The sequence below is a fragment of the Lepisma saccharinum genome, chromosome 3 (assembly GCF_977018435.1).
Source record: "Lepisma saccharinum chromosome 3, izLepSacc3.1, whole genome shotgun sequence".
NCBI classification, from domain to species: domain Eukaryota; kingdom Metazoa; phylum Arthropoda; class Insecta; order Zygentoma; family Lepismatidae; genus Lepisma; species Lepisma saccharinum.
The window spans coordinates 35,965,086-35,987,645 of record NC_139231.1 but is presented as its reverse complement, the minus strand read 5'-3'; the positions used below and the strand labels follow the sequence as shown (position 1 = coordinate 35,987,645).

Below are 22,560 nucleotides of genomic sequence, written 5' to 3'. Positions count from 1 at the left end.
AAAAGCTAATTGGGAGTGAATACACAGACTTACTTAGGATCCGACACAACATATGTCCTTACAGTTGGATTACACAGCCATTTACGCACACATTTTATCGGTAGTTTATATGTCGTCACATTCCTCTGTGAAACATTAGTTTCATGTAAAATTGGGGTTAATACACCTAGTAATGCGTTTTGTTAGGGCAGAAATAAAAATATATGTTGAATGCGTAAAATAATTTTGTTAAATAAAGAAAGGCAGAAAGCCAAAATTATGGATAACTTGAATATGTAGCTGTTTTCACTTAACTTCTTCAAATTTGGTAACTTTGCTTCGACTATTGGTATTTATTTCTTAATTAATTTTCCTTATTCAGATTACAATTCTGAGTCTTATGAATCTTTGAACTACACAGGGAGGAATGTGAGGAAGTTCCATGTGTATTATGTAACAAACACTTTAAAAAACTTTTGACTGAACGAAAACTTGAGACATAGAACTGAAGAAAGTCGAGGGTCACTTTATATACATATATATATACTCAGTGGGATGTTGAACAGGGGTGCCCACAGGCGGGTATGTGAAAGCTGGTTGAGTCCACTTAACTTTGGGGGGTGGGGGGTTGTGATGAAAATTTGACTGAATAAATAATAGAACAATGGAGGACGGAAGTTGAACTACGTTGTCATTTAAGCATCACTCGTATATAAATAGCAAGTTGTGTATTTCCAAGGGAATTATAACAGTTACTATATTGTATTATAAGTGTTGTTAACGAGACTAGACACGAGAAGAGATGGCATTTTCACGCGACGAGACATACCAGTGTTGTCTCTCAGCGACACGGTATCTACTATTTGAGGTGCACAATATCCAGCCAGCTATTACATATTAAACCTTAACTTTTTATCGTGAATTCTGATGTGGAATTACCCTTGGTTGGGGAAGTTTCCAACTCTATAGTAAGGAAATTGAGCACTAGGATGGGAGATAGCCAAGTCTTGAGCATTAATTACTGTTGCGCTTAGACTGTTGTGAGAATTTTGGTATGGCGATTGAGAATTAAATTATTTGGAGGAGGTCGAGATTCAACTCTTCAATACCAACAGTGAACCTAAAATCGACAAAGGAATTTTGGTGGGTTACTGGATATTAAATTGGGAGGGGTATGCTTGCAGTTTTTTTATCTTACTATACTCGTGAGAGCCTTTATTAAAAAATTACAATATTATTATTTTTTATTCTAATAACTGTAACCCAATTGAAGTGTATGGTAGCCTGATGTTGTGTAATGAGACTACTGGTATCGCAATCCACTAACCAGTCTCGTTTGATGCGATGTGTTCAGTTATATATCGTCGCCCGCTGTTTTTATTTTTTCATCGGAGATCACAATACGTCGCAACACCTCACTGAAGGCATTGTGAACTGCAACACCTCACAACCCACCAGGGTGCGAAATCATTGAAAACTGGTGAGGGGGGGAAAGTTCATAACCTACAACCCACCTACCCACAAACATATGTGTGAATTATACGATGCACATATTTGTAATGTTATTAAAAGTAAAAATAAATTACTCAATTAAAATAATTATTGTGATTATTAATTAGAAATTAATTTGTAACTTTCATACATATCAGGTAGTGTAAAGCAGCTAACTAATTCCATTACTAACCGGTTAAAGATGTTAATAAATTATGACATAGTTGAAGTGGTTTTACTATGTGTAAGTTTTTGTTTAGTTTGTGTACTATGTTAATATAAATCAATTAGATTTCATAGTTATTATTGTTTTGCATTCTTGTTTTACTTTTACTGTGCGTATTGACGTAGATTTGTTAATGATCTCTTGAGACAGAAAGCATTCAACACTCACAACTACACTAATTTGTGTGTTTTCAATATTATTCTTAGTAAAGGGTCATTCCATGGGAAGTCACCAGAATTGTCCGGAAACGGGTCGCCTCATAGTAACAGATTGTAACAAGCTTTTGTGCACGTTTAGAGTTAGTAAGGAAATATCATTGTGTGAAATATCTCGTTTCAAAACATGATACATATTGTACAGGGTGCCTCTAAAGAATGTGATCCTTCAAAGAAAATACAAGGACCCGACATTTTCACATAATTGTTAAGAAACAACAAACTGAGATAGAAAGTTTGTTTTTGCTTTATTGTACAAAGTAAAGTATACTTAGTTGAAACGAAATGTAGATTTTGCCTTACCTTTATATGTGTATGCCCAGGAAGTGGTTGAAATTCACTGTTTTTAAGATGTGCGGCAGAAAATTAGGCAAGTTTATTAATTTCCCCCCTACTGAGGAAATCAGCCAAAGTCTTTATATTCGTCATAGTATGACTTCTATGTATGGTTCATCAGCACACACACTCATATTGCTGTTTAATGTTTCTGGTTATAAATTACAGACACTTTTTACAGTATGTGTGGGAAAGAAAGTGCAAAATGAGGCTATTTCAAGAGTTAAAATCTTGTAATGGGAAAGGTGGCAACACTATGTAGGTGGTATAATTGGAAACACCTGAACTTTGGTATTATTTACAGGAAATATGAAAATTGCACTCTGCCTCATTTGGTATCTATTGCGGACATACGAAATACATGCAGTGCAGAATGTCCGTAATACAGAAGTTTCCAATAATCATATCCCAAGTCAACTGGAAGTTGTAAGTGGAAAGTAATTTCAAGGGATCAATCAGAGTTGCAATGTGGAATATAATTTTACATTGACAGTGATGATTGTCAATTTAGTTCACTGAAAACAGCTCATTTGTATCTCGCAAATGCAGTGTGAAGTCGTTGCACAGTTGCTGAATACAGAGTGTAGGTTCTCCCAGTAACTGTGCAAGGTGGTGAAATCCTGAGCAAAATGTCAGTGTGTGGAAGCCAATATGAATCTTCCTTGTTTGGCCATGTAAAACTCTGTGCAGGTCCATGAGGGTGCATAAATTTGACACGATATTCACTGTTGTCATGAGACACTTCTGTAATGATACCCAACCACCACTGCGAATTGTACACACAAGCAACGTATGATGAACTGTGTAGCATTATTTTACCTTGTGTTACCGGCATGTTGGAAACTTTTTTAGATATCACACTAACTTCAGTTCTTGTAGTCATGCTGGATATGTGAGATGTAAGCATGCGTGTTTTGGTTAGTGGTATGAAACAATGAAGACTTCTTGTTCCTTCAATGCGAGTTGCTTGAGCAAATCGTGGCTTTAACTTGTCTGTTTGCTGTTCAATTTCCTTAGAGCTGACATAGAAAACCTGAATGTTCTTGATTGTAGACGCAAATTCACATAGTTGCATAGGAGTTAGAATATGATTGTTGTATGGTCTTTGTATGCTTGCCCTAGTTGCCAACCGTTTCACTGTGGCACCTACACCATCAGTAGGTCCCTTCCCATGACAACTAGCAAAAACGTGCCACACTGCTTTCAAACCGAAATCCTCCTCATGATGACAGAGATTTATAAAATTTTTCCTGTTCTTGTATTGTGCAGAAGATCCATCACTGAAATACACAATTTTCCGTATAGCTGGGAATCTGTTTCTGAGAATTGAGAGAACTTCTTGTTGAAAGGAATAAAAAGATGCTGTGTCATGAATCAGGTGATCACTTACAGCACACAGAGAAACTGTACTAACAGATAATTCATTCCGCACATAGGCAACAAAAGGATGAAGTGTGGCTTGAGAATTTTCTCAGTGAAATCCTTGCACAGCATCTTGGGCTACAAAAGCATAATTCTCTGAGAAGTCTAATAGAAGGATGCACTCATCATCTGCAAGCGATGATTTCCTTGTTGACAAAAAGTGGCTTTGTGCAGAGGTAATAAAATGGTGTCTGGTTAAGGCTGGAATTCTTTCAAGGAAAGTAGCAATGAATTCTTCTGTTGTTTGTACGACTGATGTGAGTGCTCCTGTCTGTAGTGACCCACTGTTTGTATGTTATTTCCTCATGTTCTGCACACACATGTTCTAGGTACTCCTGCACTTAGTAGCTTCCTGGGCAGTTTGTACATTCACCAAACATACTCGCACACTCCATATTTGATATATCACAAACACATTTTTCCATTATAGTAAGAAGTTTGACATGGGGTTAAACAGAGTGCAGCATGAGCTTCATATTCTGGTGTATGATGCGTACACACACACACTATGAGTTCCACCTGCTCCTGGAAGAACACACCATTTTGGACGTAATTCGGCACATTTTGAGAACCCCACTTGCAAGTTTGGATGTTCATTTTTAAACAATGCATACAACTCTTTTAAATTGCACATTACCAGATGCTTTTGTTCATGCACCCTTCCTCCGTCAACCTTCACAGAAATGATATCTTTCTTTCCTGCACATATTCGGCTGTTTTCATCATTCTCATAAAACTTGCGGCAAGCATCAATGGTATCCCCATTCAGAGCAATGCCAGTCTTTGGTGAAGGCAGTGCCAGTATTCCTTTCTCAGCTTTCAGTTTTTTGGCTGTTTGTACCATGTACTCAGTAGTGTTGAAATATTCTTTAACCTTTGTTGTTTGCCAACTATGAGGGGTAAGTGTGAGTATTTGAAACTGTTCAGCTCTTGAAGACTTGATGAATTTCTGCTGAAGTTCTGACATGAGAAGGTTTAGGTCATGTTCAACATGAGTTTTTGTAGCCTCAGCAGATTCTTCTGACTCTTCAGGGATATGTAAAACTGCTGCAACATGCTTTGTAACACAAGATTGTATTTGTTTCATTTTTGCTTTTCCATACCTTTTCGTATTCTCTTTGTTCACATGAGTAAGTGTCTTCATGGGAGATACTTATATTTCATGCAGACTTGAATTCAGTCTCTTCAATGGACTAGCACTGCTGTCTGGGACATAATCACTGTCATTTACCTCATCAACATTACCCAAATCTTCAGGCTGGTATGGTGTTTCTTTCACGCGTGTCTCACATTTTCCACACAATTTTTGCCCAGGAATCAGTTTACCACCATATATCCTTCCTGTTTCTACAGTAATTGTCCTTAGTGACTTCTTACAAGGACCCTTGTGATAGGAAAGTGGGTTGCAGCAATGAGAACCAAATATGTGAGAATATTTTTGCAAGTAAACTTTTGCATGATGGAAACAAATGTTATCCACACTACCTACTCTAAATTTCAACAGTTCTTGATCTAAACCTGGCAGGGTGCTTACCAAAACAGTTCCTGTTTTTGGTGTGTAGTGGTGTATGTGACAAGCACTGTCTGTCTTCAAGCCTACACTGCACTGCACTGAGGGTTCATGTGGCACACAGCCCTGAAGCAATGCCATGTCTGTGTTTATTTCACTTGAGTTATCACACACAGAATGAATGTCTTCCTGTCTCTAAGTACAGTTTATTAACAAGTGTTACTGTTATTCACACTAAATAATTGAAAAACACCACTGCTCTCTCACCAAAATATTACGGTACACCACCAGAAGCCAGCCTCATATCACAATAGATTTGGCGGGAAAACAAAAGTGTCCTGAAATTCACATGAACATGAAACAAATGAGTATCAAAATGCAAAATTGTTTAACAATTTGCATTAACTTTTTTTGTTTTGGAATATACTCTTTTACAGGTGTGAGTGCATGGGTCGAGGTACAGCAACCTGAAGTATTTGAAAGGAAAACTCAATTACGCATTATATGTGAAAGCGGATATTAGCAGAACGGCAGTACACATAATTCAGTATTCTATGAAAATGGTTCAGAGTGCAATCATGAAATTTCTCCTGTGGAACATGTTGGAATAGTACAATATTTTACTGCCACTCATTTCTTCTTGATATCTTTCCCTCATATGGAACTTTGCACCCAAAAAGAGTGCTTTTTTTAGCTTTTTCATATTTTAAACATACATGACACACTTTTTAAGCAAGAAGGAAATATATTGCAGTCTTTCTTTTTAGTGTGGAGACCCCACACTTTCGGAACTGTTCTTGTGAGAACTATGAAGATTGCACTTTATTTCCTTCCACTTTAAAATATGACATAGATTTCCACATATATACCACATATATGTGTGGGAAGTTGCTTTTTCAGTCATGAAAAAGACAACCACAAATTAATATAGTTGTCACCAAACTTAACTTTTTTTCATTGTATATATTTCCTTTACATAATACAACAACTAGAAATCATATGTCATTTCTTTTCGTTACGCTACAAGCATTTATCTTGTACCTTCGCACTGTACGTTATCATGTCACTATACACTGAGACAGTAACTTTAATCAGTCCTGTAGCCCAAACTAATGACCGTAGACATAAATAATTTTACAGTTTTCCATAATACCCTCAGACATACATTTGTGCAAAATTTTATTAAAATTGGAGATGTAGTGGCGACTACCATTTTGGTGATTTGCCATGGAATGACCCTAAAGTATATTTGAAATTAAAAGTAATTGCTTATCTTTTCATTATTATAACAAAAACTCTTTCCCCCGGGGAATTTTTGGTGTTTTTTTTGTTGGTGGGGGGGAAATCCCCCTCGTCCCCTCCAGGATTTCGCACCCTGAACCCAACAATCCAGAAATACAAGAATAAAGGAGCGAAAAGAACAAAACAAATCAGCCTTTCCACGTTTCTTTCCGTATGAGGTAAAGACTCAGCTGGTGTCTGCTACGTCAGCTGGGTTTTGTCCGCCCATGACGTCACACCCACGGCAGTCGCGAAGAGAGGCGTGTCTGACCCCAGCCTTTCCTTCTAGTAGTCTTGATCCGAACCACTATGTGCCTCCACCGGGTATTGAAACCGGTACCCCTTGATTACAAGGCAACGACTCTACCAATGCGGCATCGGGGAGGCCTTGGTTTATTTAAAGGTACCAGGACATTAAGCGCATACCCTCGAATGTATGTGGGTGGAGGCGAGCTTACTTTGGGGTTTCTCCCCTCTCCCTCCTTCAGAGGCATAATCTTGGCTTCTGGCAAGTGAAAAGATGAGTGCCTCTTGTGCAAGATGGCACTCGAAAGTGAATTTCCTGGACAAGGCGATTACTTCTGATGTTCTACTATACATGATGAAATTCGATCTAGAGATTGGATTCAACTACAGGACCTCTACTTTTGCAGCAACAAACAATACATGTTCCTTACCCTGTCTAACAATCCGCAGGTTTTCAAAGTGACCAGAAGGTTTCACTTTACAAGATATGTATCAGTGCAAAAACAAAGGACTATGTTAATAAATTTAGACTGTATGAGTTTATTTATTACTGTATGGTCTTAAATTCATAGAAATGCTATTGTATCAAATTTTGGCAAATGTCAATTAAAAACTCACGTGCTCAAAAAGTATTACAACAGACAATTAGATAATACATTTTATATACTCACTATTTATCCTCTTCAAAGAACCGCACAGCAGCTAATGGTCGTTTCTTAAAATTCTCTAGGATTTCCTCTGGAAGTTTATCAATATCTTGTATAAGACCAGGCCACCAACAGGTACCTAACTTCACCCACACTACATCACCTTCTTTGTACGGAATTTCTATTTCGTCTGCCATGGTGAATGAATGAATCTTAAACAGGATAATTCTGAAATGAAAATAATATGTATTCTATTAGGACCAGGCATGCTCTGCTGATCAATATTAGATCTCAGCTAAATCTGTATCAAGACATGTCAGTATTGGTTCACAACAATTGATTAGGCTGAAACACAAAGTAGGTGTCCAAATGGTTCAACAGGGTGATTCAACTTCTACATATATCACTGTACATATGCAATATCTACGAGATGAAATACTGCCTCCCTGATGCAAGTTACATATCCTGTCCGGCATCTTTGATCCACTATCTTTGAATTCAACTTTCAAATGGGAATAGGGGCAAGTGACGTATCAAAATCATGCAAAATTTTTCTGCCAATCAAATGGTGAATTCCATTTTAAGATAACTCAAAACGTTTTCAAATTATTTCATTTTGAGTATAAAGAATGACATTGTTAATTATATGGCATTAGTCACTGTTATGCAGTGCAATGTTATGCCATTGACACTAGCTTACATTGTGGTGGATGGAGTGAAAAGGACGTTGCAGCTAACTTCAACTCAGCATCTCAGATGCAGCCAATTATTCTGAATAGTTTCCTAGTTCCTGGGTGTGTGGTTTCGCGTATGTCAGTTTCACTCTGGTACAAATTAAACATATATGTAGATTAACATATACTTTAATAACATGAAGCACGTAAATAACACCAAATACAATGAAGGGTTCCACACAAATGTACGGGAATATGACGAGGCGTACAACACACGTACGTCGCCTCACGACTCAACTCGGACTCACAATGCGCATGCGCACACTGCATGGCAACAAGCTTAATAAGAATGACAATTCGTCTGAACATCATGGCCCCTCTTGGAAGATCAGCTTCCAAAATTAGAATATACAATAATTATTACCTTTTACAATATAACATATTACACTTGAATACATAGATTACAATAAACACAATTTTTTTTTTTTTTGGTTACATATTTACACTTTCTCAATTGGTAGAGGTGCAAGCTTCATAATAGGCCTCTTTAGTTTTAACAGTTGCAACTCTTACCAAACCATCTTGTCCTTTGTGAGTTTCGATAACTCTACCTAATTTCCACTTCAATGTGGGTACGTTATCTTCCTTTATTAACACTAAATCATTGACTTGAAGGTTAGGCAATCTCTTCTGCCACTTCGGTCTACTTTGAAGTCCAGATATGTACTCCAAATGCCATCTTCTCCAAAAATGCTGCACGATTTGTTGACACCTTTGCCAACGCGTCAGGCAGTTAATTTTGCTCTTGGTGACATCATCTTCTGGAATGTTAAGGAGGTTGTCGCCAATCAGGAAATGCCCTGGCGTAAGTGCTGTCAGGTCATTGGGGTCACTTGACATGGCTGTGATTGGACAAGAGTTCAAACAACCTTCTATCTGCACTAATACTGTGTAAAGCTCTTCAAAATTCAACACAGCATTGCCCACAACACGTTTCAAATGATATTTTATGCATTTTATGTTACTTTCCCAAATTCCGCCAAACCAAGGTGAGGAAGGGGGATTAAAATGCCACTTGATTCCTTCATTTGTCAGAAAGTTATGCACAGTTTCTCTATGATTCGATTCTCTCAAAAAATACAACATTTTATGCAATAGTTTGTCAGCTCCTACATACTGAGTACCACAATCAGAATACAGGTTAGCAGGTTTTCCTCTACGAAATATGAAACGTCTCAAACATGCAATAAAAGTATTAGTAGTTGCTGAAGATACAACTTCAATGTGAACACACTTAGTAGAAAGGCACACAAACAAAACAATGTAACCCTTGATTGTTTTATGTGATTTCAAAAATCCAGATTTAATTGAAATGGGACCTGCAAAGTCAGTGCCTGTGTTAACAAAAGGTCTTGCTTCGTTTACTCTAGGAGGCGGTAAACTTCCCATCAATTGTTTAGCTGTAATAGCCTTGACACATCTACAAATAACACATTTGTTCACTATGCTACGAACCATATCTCGAAGCCCAACTATCCAATATGTTTGTGTCACAATAGCTTGTAACAGTTGCGGATTTGCATGGAGATTTTTCACATGTTCATGTCTCAATAATAGTTCAGTAAAGGGATGAGTTTTGGGTAACACTATAGGATGTTTCTTATCTGAAGACACATCAGCATTGTGTAAACGCCCACCTACTCGTAACACACAATTATTGTCAATGAATGGACTCAACGAAAGAAGTTTACTGGATGAGAGGAGCTCCTGTTCTATTTGTAAACAGTTAACCTCGCTCTCATACGCTTCACGTTGGGTGGCCTTGACCCAAAACTCAGTCGCAGCTGATAACTCTTCGGTTGTCAACGTCTGCTCGTTTCGCTGCATGGAAGGCGCTCTACAGTTGCTTATGAATCTAAACATCCAAGCAGTATCACGTATTAATCTCAAGAATGATGAGAATCTCTGCAATAACTCCTTACTGTTAAAGGTTGTAGTCAACAGCACCCGAATCCTTGTTTTTCTTTCCTCCTTTTTTATTTCTTCACTTTCCACTGTAGATGATTCATGCATAGGCAACTCAGGCAAATAAAGAAATGATGGACCATTCCACCATAAATGAGCTTCACACAACTGTGTAGGAAAAGCACCACGAGAACCAATGTCAGCAGGGTTTTCTTTCGAACGCACATGAAACCAATGTTGAGGATTCGTCAGTTCATGAATGAGTGAAACTCTGTTCGAAACAAATGTACTCCATCTGGATGGATCTGATTTAATCCAACATAAGGTGATCTGTGAATCAGACCAAAGGAAAATATAGTCTATATGCAATGACAATGATGACTGCACAACACTAATCAATTTGGCTAACAACACAGCAGCACATAACTCTAAACGTGGCAATGTTACAGGTTTTATGGGTGCAAGCTTTGTTTTCGAAACTAACAATCTGACTGTAACAGCGTTGTCATCATATACTGTTCGTAGATACACAATAGCACATGTACCTTTCTCACTGGCATCACAAAAACCAATCAGTTGACACAAAGTTGGTTCTCTACATTTTAAGCATCGTGGCAACTGTATGCTCTGTAACACAGGTAATTCAGCACAATGTCTTTCCCATATTTCTCTTGTGTCACTAGGAATAGGTTCATCCCAATTTAACTGTTCCTTCCACAGTGATTGAATTAATATTTTAGCTAACATAGTGACTGGGGCTAGTAATCCGAGTGGATCAAATATGCAAGCTACCTCAGACAACAACAACCTTTTGGTTAATACAGGGTGTTCACTAGGTGGATTAATGATGAAACTCAAATGATCAGTATCCGGGTGCCACACAAGGCCAAGAGTTCTTATGAATTCGCTGTTATGGATGGAAGATATTGTAGGTTTCTCTCGCAAATGCTCCGGAATACTGTTCAACACGTCAGTATGATTTGACGTCCACTTATGCAACTCAAATCCACCCTTTCTCAACAATTGTCAATTGTTGCTGCATCTCTATTGCTTCTGGAACACTGTCAGCTCCACTGCACAAATCGTCCATATAAAACTGTTGCTTTAAGACTTCTGCTGCAATCGGGTAATTTTCACCTTCATCGTCTGCTAACTGACGTAACACTCTCGTAGCAAGAAACGTACACGTGCGTAATACTACAGTTTACGATCTTCGCACCGCACGCATTTTCAAAGACCGGATGAAATCAAATGAACCTATAATAAACTGATATGAACTGGCACCGTCAATCCACACAGTAAAAATCGTTTGTCATTTGTTTTAGCTTAATTTTGCTGAGTTTGCACCACTCGTATCCTCAAGGCCAGACCAGTACGTAGAAGAGTGGTGGGGAGTATGACGTAATAGGAAGTGCTCCGCAGAGATCTGCACATATCGGGACTTAACTTGTCAGGGTATAGTATCGGTTTTGCTACTCTTATGTTACTTATAAGTGCACTACATGCTCACAAAGTTGTTGTGCATCTTGAGTGGTTGGTTAATTTGATTTCAATTGTTGTTTTAAGTCCATTTTATGCAAGAATGGCTAATTGGGACTGGACCTACAGTTTAAAATGGGATCCTAACCACTATGCACCTCTACCACTTATCGAACCCGGGACCTTGCGATGACATAACCACTACGCCATTGGGGAGCCCCTTGAGTTGTCGGCATGGCTCAGTTTGATCACCGTAGTATTTTCACACTTCTTCCCCTCCACCATAGTCACTTGCACAAGATGCTTTCCATAACATAATTTACAATGTTAATGGTAAGGGTTCCAAATGTTTAATGATTTTTCACAATTTTTAAGGAGTATTAGAAAGTGCTTGTATATACTGAAAACAATTAGAGGTAAGTTCAAGGCTTGAAGAAACTAATTAGCACAGTTAAAAAGCTTACTAAGTATTAGTCACAGGAGAAATTATGATTTTGAAATGTACCTTACACAAGCAGGTGTCTGATCAACTGGGAAACAAGTTTTTGCGGATTTTCATGCTAAGCTCAAACTGGGTTTTGTGCTTGGACGAGGTATTAACCTGCGGTTACTCACGGGTAAACGCTGGGCATTTTCATTTTCAAATGCTTGTAATTCGATCTTTGAGGAAGTGTGAGAGCCAAGCTCTTGTCTACCTTCCTTTCCGAGTATCCTTTTCAATAAGATACTGCAATCCGAAATATGGGTCATCGTTAATGCCTTCTGAGCCATTGTTATTTCAGTCATGTTGCAGTAGGGAGCGTAGCTCTCGCCCACAAGCAACCATGTGAATTTTCTTGAAAATGGATATATATGCGGAAAAACAGCCTGAAGGACCGTTTTTATTAGACAATAGTTCTAGCAGTGTCATCAGAATAATGTGACTGTCAGCAACTGATTCTCTTCTATGAATGAGCTTGCATGGGAGAAAAATCTGACAGTGGTCGCAACACTGAAGAAAAATAAGAAGGAAGTTCCCACCACTTTTGGTGATCATTGTGTGTTAGTTTCGTGCATGCTTAAACAGAACAGATGCACGAGTCTTCTGCCATTGATGAAAGAACTGGGAATCTTATGAAACCAGAATTAAAATGTATATTATTCATAAACAAAATATACATATATTGCATACTCTTACTGATCTGGGTCAAATTTAGCTAATGAGATCATTACAAATACGAAAGTGCGTGGGATGAGCACTATACTCACCCTCAAGTAACGGCGTGAGAGATACAACCGTGATCCGGTGTTTCAAGCATTAAGGGACATTATATTAATGCTATGAGCCCTAAACCTGACCCACCTAACCTAACAATGAAAGCATTTAGTAAGGAAATATCCCTTTGCACCTCACGCACTTGAAGTAGATGGCAGCAGTAGTAGTCCATATCCAAGGCAGGAGTAAACAAATATCTGTTCGCAAACAAAGTCATGCAGGAGTATGTAGAAGGTAAGACCGTTCTCCAGAAAATGCACAACAAGGAAACACTGACTCCAAAGTATGTATTAATAGACATAATTAGAAATGGAACCATGTAAAAAATGCCTGCGCATCTGGAATTGGGCCAAATAAATAATTTTGTGACTTTTAGATGTAGAAATTAGTTTCAAACTTATTTCCAGAATTCTAAGCACATTACTTAACCTCTCACACAACATATAAATGGGTCAATACAGGTTAAATCACCCAATTGAAAGACAAAAAGTTGCTCCTTAGTCATGGATTTGCTTCCATTTTTATTATTTTACTGATAGATTTATGGTTCAATATGACAAATGTGTTTTACCAGTGACTTGATAAAAACACCCCCCAAAAATTCCTATAATTTATGCTACTTTTTGGCAAGTAAGCCAGATAATGGTAAGAATCAACATACCACACACAATGTAAGGTTGTTTTTCAGTATAGTGTGCAATTGTAGGAATATCAGCATGCTTTTCATAAGTCCCTAATAGTGTCAATTTACTCCTGACTGTATGTCTAACCTTAACATGACCATTACTGGGGTAGTATCCCTATATAGATGAAAGAGTTCTAAAAAACAAAACAGATAGTTGTCGAGCACTTTGAGCAATTGAATCACAACCTCGCTGCTGAAGATTCCATGTTTTAAGTGCGAGCCTTAACATGGATGCTTCTTCAGTGCCCCATGAAGAATTAAATTTAACCATCATTCATTCCCATTACTGGCCAAATGTGGCAGAAAAATGAAGGAAAAAACAAAGAAAAACAAACAAGAAATATTTAGATCTACAATCAGACTATGTAATGATTTGTGGCAGTTTGCTTCAAAGTCATACATTTGCTTCCAATTTTTTTTTTACTAATAGATATATGGTCCAATGTAATATTAGGCTTGTCCAACAAATATGTTGAAAGTTAGAAATTTTTGAAAATTGGAAGATTTTCAGAAATTGGATGGGCGAACGAACACACCATATGACACACAATATGTCACACCTCGGAAACTATGTGGAGTATTGTGATGTTTTAGGTATCGCTGGAGAGGAGATGTACAGTCCTAACAGAAAATTCTGTTCATGTGTCTCAATGTGTCCAAATGTCTTGCTTACACAGCTTTTCATTCATAACAGCTACTAATGGATTTACTATGTCATTTGCATGATACTGTAAATAAATACATTAATTTTAATTACATGATAGTTTACTAAAAAGTACATATTTGTAATTAAAAACATAAATTTCACTGGTTTTGACAAACTTCCCCCTGTTGTAACTTTATCATCCATGGAATAGCAATCTAGAAATTGTTTCACAGGTACCTCTCCTAGAGTACTCTTTATGCTGAAAATGTCAAATTTCTATTAGGTCCTCCACTAGAAATCTTGAAAAAAAAAAAAAAAAACATTTTCAAAGAGCACTAACTGCCCAATATTATCTGCCAAAACTTTGTACATCTTTCCTCTAAAAAAAATATAGCTCTGATATAACATTACTTCCCTAATAAAAAAATCCAAAAATTTTTCTTCGAAATTGAATATCAGTTTTGACCCTAAATTTCAGTCATTTTCGTTACAGAGTCGAAACAAAGTAAAGAACATAAAATAAAGCTTGAAATGTACTGTAAACAATGTTCTTTGGCTCACACACAATTATCGCAACTGTGTGCAAAAGCCTAAAATGCCGGAAGTCATGAAACAAAAAATGGCCACCATTTTTAAAGAAAGTAAAAGTTTAGAAAAATACTGCCTGTTTTGAACCCTTGGTAACAAAGTTATTTTCTGTTAGGACTGTCCTTCTCCACTCCAGCAACACCTAAATCTTTACAATACTCCACATAGTTTCAGAGATATGACACATTTTGTGTCATATGATGTGTTCGTTACCCCAATCAATTTCTGGAAATTTTCAAAATCTGTAACTTTCAACATATTTGATGTGCAAGTCTAATATTACACATTTGTCATATTGAACCATAAATCTATCAGTAAAATAATAAAAATGGAAGCAAATCCATGACTAAGGAGCAACTTTTTGTCTTTCAATTGGGTGATTTAACCTGTATTGACCCATTTATATGTTGTGTGAGAGGTTAAGTAATGTGCTTAGAATTCTGGAAATAAGTTTGAAACTAATTTCTACATCTAAAAGTCACAAAATTATTTATTTGGCCCAATTCCAGATGCGCAGGCATTTTTTACATGGTTCCATTTCTAATTATGTCTATTAATACATACTTTGGAGTCAGTGTTTCCTTGTTGTGCATTTTCTGGAGAACGGTCTTACCTTCTACATACTCCTGCATGACTTTGTTTGCGAACAGATATTTGTTTACTCCTGCCTTGGATATGGACTACTACTGCTGCCATCTACTTCAAGTGCGTGAGGTGCAAAGGGATATTTCCTTACTAAATGCTTTCATTGTTAGGTTAGGTGGGTCAGGTTTAGGGCTCATAGCATTAATATAATGTCCCTTAATGCTTGAAACACCGGATCACGGTTGTATCTCTCACGCCGTTACTTGAGGGTGAGTATAGTGCTCATCCCACGCACTTTCGTATTTGTAATGATCTCATTAGCTAAATTTGACCCAGATCAGTAAGAGTATGCAATATATGTATATTTTGTTTATGAATAATATACATTTTAATTCTGGTTTCATAAGATTCCCAGTTCTTTCATCAATGGCAGAAGACTCGTGCATCTGTTCTGTTTAAGCATGCACGAAACTAACACACAATGATCACCAAAAGTGGTGGGAACTTCCTTCTTATTTTTCTTCAGTGTTGCGACCACTGTCAGATTTTTCTCCCATGCAAGCTCATTCATAGAAGAGAATCAGTTGCTGACAGTCACATTATTCTGATGACACTGCTAGAACTATTGTCTAATAAAAACGGTCCTTCAGGCTGTTTTTCCGCATATATATCCATTTTCAAGAAAATTCACATGGTTGCTTGTGGGCGAGAGCTACGCTCCCTACTGCAACATGACTGAAATAACAATGGCTCAGAAGGCATTAACGATGACCCATATTTCGGATTGCAGTATCTTATTGAAAAGGATACTCGGAAAGGAAGGTAGACAAGAGCTTGGCTCTCACACTTCCTCAAAGATCGAATTACAAGCATTTGAAAATGAAAATGCCCAGCGTTTACCCGTGAGTAACCGCAGGTTAATACCTCGTCCAAGCACAAAACCCAGTTTGAGCTTAGCATGAAAATCCGCAAAAACTTGTTTCCCAGTTGATCAGACACCTGCTTGTGTAAGGTACATTTCAAAATCATAATTTCTCCTGTGACTAATACTTAGTAAGCTTTTTAACTGTGCTAATTAGTTTCTTCAAGCCTTGAACTTACCTCTAATTGTTTTCAGTATATACAAGCACTTTCTAATACTCCTTAAAAATTGTGAAAAATCATTAAACATTTGGAACCCTTACCATTAACATTGTAAATTATGTTATGGAAAGCATCTTGTGCAAGTGACTATGGTGGAGGGGAAGAAGTGTGAAAATACTACGGTGATCAAACTGAGCCATGCCGACAACTCAAGGGGCTCCCCAATGGCGTAGTGGTTATGTCATCGCAAGGTCCCGGGTTCGATAAGTGGTAGAGGTGCATAGTGGTTAGGATCCCATTTTAAACTGTAGGTCCAGTCCCAATTAGCCATTCTTGCATAAAATGGACTTAAAACAACAATTCAAATCAAATTAACCAACCACTCAAGATGCACAACAACTTTGTGAGCATGTAGTGCACTTATAAGTAACATAAGAGTAGCAAAACCGATACTATACCCTGACAAGTTAAGTCCCGATATGTGCAGATCTCTGCGGAGCACTTCCTATTACGTCATACTCCCCACCACTCTTCTACGTACTGGTCTGGCCTTGAGGATACGAGTGGTGCAAACTCAGCAAAATTAAGCTAAAACAAATGACAAACGATTTTTACTGTGTGGATTGACGGTGCCAGTTCATATCAGTTTATTATAGGTTCATTTGATTTCATCCGGTCTTTGAAAATGCGTGTGGTGCGAAGATCGTAAACTGTAGTATTACGCACGTGCGTTAACGTTTATAACGAAGAGAAACTTCTGGGCGAATGACTCCATTTTCTGAATGCGACATCGAGCAGTGGCCTGGTTTTGTTTTTAAAGCCGAGTGGGGTGTGGGTTCTTTTGTTTATCGGACAACAATCACTACGAGAAGGCAATCTGATAACATGCTTGCCTGTGTTCTTTTTTAAAGCATTGAAATGTTCTTGCTCTTTACTCTTGGCTGCATATTTTTGAAATGCAAAAATCAAATCATGCCGGGTCCAACAAAATCCACAATCTGCTCTGGAAAGCCCCTTAAAGGACAAGCCAGATAAATTGTTTACAGTGTTGCAACATATTTGCGAAATCAGAAGGAGTTACATAAACTTAAGTATAACGTTGTCGAGTCGAGAAGCGCAGTCACGGGAGTATCTAAATGGATGGTTCCTCAAGTTTTAAAAAAATTGGATTGGATTGATTTTTTGTTGTAAGTTCACTTTATGCACAGTAAGGATAATCGGGACTGGACCTACAGTTTAAAGTGGGATCCGAACCACTATGTGCCTCCACCAGGACCCCTTGATTACAAGGCGACAATGCTACCACTGCACCATCGGGGAGACCAAGTTTTAAAAGAAGGAAAAGAGTCGTTGGCGAAAGGTGAGCTGAATTTCTGTACTCTGACAGGTAGAAAGCCCAGGAAAAAGCTAATACAAATTTCGTTGAAAATCCTCCGACCATTCCGCTCCCTACAGGTTGCAACACTGCGAACCAACGTCGCTCCAAAGAATGGAGTGGGGAAATGTGGTGCGAGATGCGCAACAGCTATTTGCAGTGTCTTGTTTTTAAACTTGTCAAGTTATATCAACCTACTACACTCACAAAGAACACCCATGTGCAGGTATTGACACAAACTCACGACTTCGGTGACGACATTGAAAGCCTACACTTCCATGCCCTCTGCCACTGAGCACACTGCAGGAAGTTGCAGTTAGCAATCAGAAAATTTGTTCGGTATGTACTTATCGACATGTCGAGAATTTTAATAAAAAATGCACGTGTAAAATAATACTTGAATTACTCAATTGGCACTTGAGCTATAGAAGTCTCAATTCTATAAATTCTCACATGCTGTCACTTTCTCTTTGCAACTATGCTCAATAGTTCCTCAAACAACTATCTATTTATTGGGTCGTGGACATAAGCTCCCCTATATTAATGCAAAAGCGGACAACCCATCACAAATAATGCAATTGTATAATAAAATAATAATTAATGCAATAAATACTACAATAATTTTTTAATACACTTTTTTTTAAATACACCATTGCAGCATAGCTTTGTTGAAATATTACATAATATAAAATTTGCAATACACAGAATGGTCATACACAAATTGCAATAACAATAATTTGAATCACACAATTTGTACTTTGGAAATTAAAACCTGATAGTATGACCAATAGCTCACAAAAAGCTGTGGACATCTCTTTTACCATCTCTGATTTTTGTACACAAAACCTAATTGATGCTGCAGAATGATTGTTCTCGATACAGCTTCATCCTTCCTTATGTTGCTGATAGCCTTCCAGAAAGATTGTTGACTTCCGTTAATGAGATCGGAAAATTCACGATTTCAGCCTTCACATAAGTTATTTGTCCTTTCTTCTCCGTTAATTGTAGCTCCGTGCACGTTCCACATTTCCTTAGGGAACAGAGGAGGGTATCTCTTGAATCTGGAAACAAGCCCCATGTTGGTTTGTGATGCAACACATTTTAAGGTAGCACTAATGAACGTACTATCAAAATAAAATAGCAAATCTTGCAAGATTTCTGGGAAAATTTCCTTCAAATAAGACAATCCTTCCTCTATTGAATCTGGTGGCAGAAAAGCAAGCGCATCCAACATGCCACAATATTGTTTGATCTCTTCAATTTCTTTGTACAACCCCGAAAGTCCAAGTGCTTGAACTTTTCTTCATGTGCACTGAGTTAAATGAAAGTAGCATCCGCACACTATAACGTTTATAATGTTGGTCTAAAGTGAAAGAAACAAACAGCCAATGACGATCTGGGGGGGGGGAAATTGGAATCGTGGGTATAAATGTAGAATATAGAGAATGTCTCAAATTTCTTTCCTACTTCTTACACTAACTAAATATGCAGTCCTGGTAACGTATCTGAAGTTAAGATTTGGGGGTGACGTGTAAAAATTGTACACTTACGTCTATATATGTTGCAAAATTACGTTCTCCATTACCGCGATCATTCTCCATACAGAATACAGAAACCTAGGAACCATGTTTGATGATATGAACAAGTGACATTCAGCATTCTTTGCGCTGTCTAAAGCGTTGACACACTGTTGCTTCATTACTTGCAGAGCGTTAATTGTTGCTTCGTTGCCGGAATGCGAGCTTTGATTACAGTTTGGCAACAGTGTTCAAGCAATGTTCTACAAAAATGGTGTGTAGCGTAGTGAGGAAGCTAGTGCTACAAAACTTATATTGTGTTACAATATGTGTTCGTTGGCAAAACATTTAACTGATATCCTCACGAACCAGTTCCGGTAAGGTTAGGGTAAGAAATTGTCTCAAATTTCATTAATATTTGGTATATTATCTAATTTTGGCCTTCTAAACAGTACATTGTGCACGGGTAGCCCCACGAACCATACATGGGTAGCCCCACAAACCATTCACGGATAGCCCCACGAATTATTTCTGGTACGGTTAGGTTAGGCAAGCTTAGTTAAAATTTTGTTCGTAAAAAAATGTGATACAGCTATAAAAAAAAAAAATCCACTTATATCGGCGTTTTTCACGATTTCCACACATGACCCCCGCATTTCAATAACAGATTCGTGATTAGAAGGTCAAATTTAGTTAGTATACCAAATATTAACGAAATTGGAGACATTCTCTATATTGTACATTCGTTCCAAATCGTGTAAAGGTAACACTTTCAATTAGTCAAAACTGATTTCTTCATTTTTACAGAAGAAACTACTTGCGCAAATCACTTTCTGTAGCATTGTTGAAGTTCCCGAATGTATTTTCTGTCATCATTTCATCTTTTTTAGAGATAATTCATGTTCTTATGTATAAAAAGGTAACGGTTCCGATTGTTTTATGATTTCTCCTAGCACAAAGACTAATTATTGTAGAATTTTGGAAATCATTGTCACACGAAATTTGAACCTTCCTTAAAGTAACGAGCACTGTTTGCACTCGAAAAAAAAAGAAAAGCTATTTATGTTGAAAAAAAACTTGAAAATTACCTTACGCACTTCTCATGGACAAGATATTCTCCGTCGACAAGCGACAGTAAATATCGTAGAAGCATAGGAATGAATGTAGAAGTAAATCGGAACATTAGTATAATGCATTTAAGGACTTTATGTTAATGCTAAGGGAACCAAACCTAACCTACCTAACCACGAAAGCATATATCGAACAAAATCTTAAGTAATCGCTAAAACTCCGCAGTATGTGTTAACAGACATACATCAAAATCGAACCATGTACAAATTGCATTCATAGCATGATGAAATCGCAATAAGACAAAAGGAACTTGGGCCTATAAAAATATCGCAATTGCCGTTGCTTCCATGTACAAACCGGATGTTCCGATGACATAACCCTCTGTCACTGTTTCAAACTACCCCGTGTTTTTTTCAAGATGATGTGACCCTAAATTTTAGCTATGCTTGCCTAACCTAACCTTCCCGTGAATGGTTCGTGGGGCTATCCATGAACGGTTTGTGAGGCTACCCAGGAAAAAATAGAAAATTAATAACACGGAAGTAGGCATTTTTTGGTTTAGAAGGTTGGAAACACTGCATCAGTTGACAAAACACAAGCACGATGATCCAGAACGCTCGCGCCATATTGTGTCTCACACAAGCGAAGAAAACAAACAACAAATATTACTCGTAATATGAAAAGGAGCGAATTTACAAGAACGGAATTATCTTCAATTGCTTTCAAATTTGGCATACTCACTAATTTTGGCCTTGAAATCACGAATCTCCAGTTAAAATTTGGCGGTCACGTTTAGAAATTGCAAAATAAGCCGAAATAAGTGGGTCCGCGAATGGAGTAAACAGTTTTGATTTATGAAGAAAACAACTATATTTTGGAATGATTACCATTTCAAAACTATGTTTATGATGACCCTGAATTTTAACTAAGTATGCTTGCCTAACCTTACTGTGAATGGTTCGTGGGGCAAACATATTTTCCACCTTATGCAAGATGCCATTTTCTCAGACAGGGAATAGCGAACTTCACTTGTTCACATCATCAAACATGGCTACCATATTAGTGTATCGACAATCATAGCTGTAATATCTGCACGTAATTTTGCAATTTGTAGAAATGAGCGCCAATTTTTAACTGCAGATTCGTGATCATGAGGCCAAAATTAGTGAGTATGCCGAATTTGAAAGCAATTGGAGAGACTTCCGGTATTGTAAATTTATACCTATGAAAAATTGAAATTATTTTCATGAGAAATTCATAATTTCACCTTATAGAATGTTCCACAATGCAGAATAAGTAAGTAGCAATCTTAAAACGGACGAAATAAATGAGTTATAGGTGTTTTGACTAAAGCTGGAAACTAATATCAATATACAATGCGATATATATATAATACACAATGTGTGATTTTGATCATGACGTGAATTTTTTTTCTCTTGCGATACAATTCATTGGTTTGTATAACTGAATGAAACACAGATGCTTAATTTTGGTAACATAATTTTGTACTTGGAAAGATAAATTGATCTGGAGAATCTACTATGACACTGCAGGTTGTTATCTGCTATATAAACTGTTCAGGCAGCACAAAATATTTCACCCTCATCTTTCCAGGACGAGGATAATAATTCTATAATATTTAGTTTCTTGAAATTTAGATGAATATGAATGGGCAATTACCCCCAAACTTTTGTCCCTGCAGTAGAGGTGTGCAGCGGGATCTCAAAAAGTCGGGACCGGAATTGGGGGAAAAAAAATTCCCGTTCCGATCCCAACTTCAGGAAATGACTTCCCGACTTTTCGGGATGCCAAGCAGTTGGGAAATGCCAAATGGTCATTTTAAAAAGTCGTCAATTCTCGATGTTTTCTGCATTGTAAATGGCTGGAACTTATCGAAAATTCTTAGTTTTTGTACCAGAAGTGCAAAAACAGGCACTTAAAATGGAAATTACGTGTAGAACTCGAGATTTCAAGAGCTTTGGGAAACTTCGAACATATCCTGTCCCGAAAATTTCCCGACTTTGTCTTGAAATTTTCCCGGTAACGACTGTATAAGTTGGAGACGGATTTCTTCAAATTTACAGGAGAAAAGACGAGAAAGTACTTACGGAATTGCGTTCTTGAGGACTTTCTGAAGCCGGGGAATTTTTTTTTTTTGAATCGTGCAACTAATTTGGCCTGTAAGTAAGGTATTTTTAGTCATTCATGCATCTCTGTTGTACGATAGCTCGTGCCGCCATTAACGTCTAATACGTGAATCAAATGTTCCGTGCGTTCGATTATG

The 22,560-nt window shown here is 37.5% G+C and overlaps 2 protein-coding genes across 4 annotated transcripts in view; both read right to left on the bottom strand.

Annotated features, from left to right (window-relative positions):
* The window catches only part of LOC145984977 (uncharacterized), a 106,785-nt gene that overhangs the window by 82,434 nt on the left and 1,791 nt on the right, over positions 1-22,560 (bottom strand). For all 3 annotated transcript variants that reach the window (XM_083118434.1, XM_083118433.1, XM_083118435.1), the window contains exon 2: positions 7,378-7,581. In XM_083118434.1, coding sequence (XP_082974560.1) covers positions 7,378-7,550 — 173 coding nt within the window. In that variant the 5' untranslated portion in view covers positions 7,551-7,581. The remainder of the gene's footprint in view (positions 1-7,377; positions 7,582-22,560) is intronic.
* On the bottom strand, positions 8,538-10,739 carry LOC145985514 (uncharacterized). Its single transcript, XM_083119586.1, has one exon. The coding sequence runs from the start codon at positions 10,737-10,739 to the stop codon at positions 8,538-8,540; it is 2,202 nt and encodes a 733-aa protein (XP_082975712.1).

Coding starts and splice junctions, on each gene's coding strand:
- LOC145985514 (XM_083119586.1), bottom strand. CDS start 10,739: ATGTTAGCTAAAATATTAATTCAATCACTGTGGAAGGAACAGTTAAAT.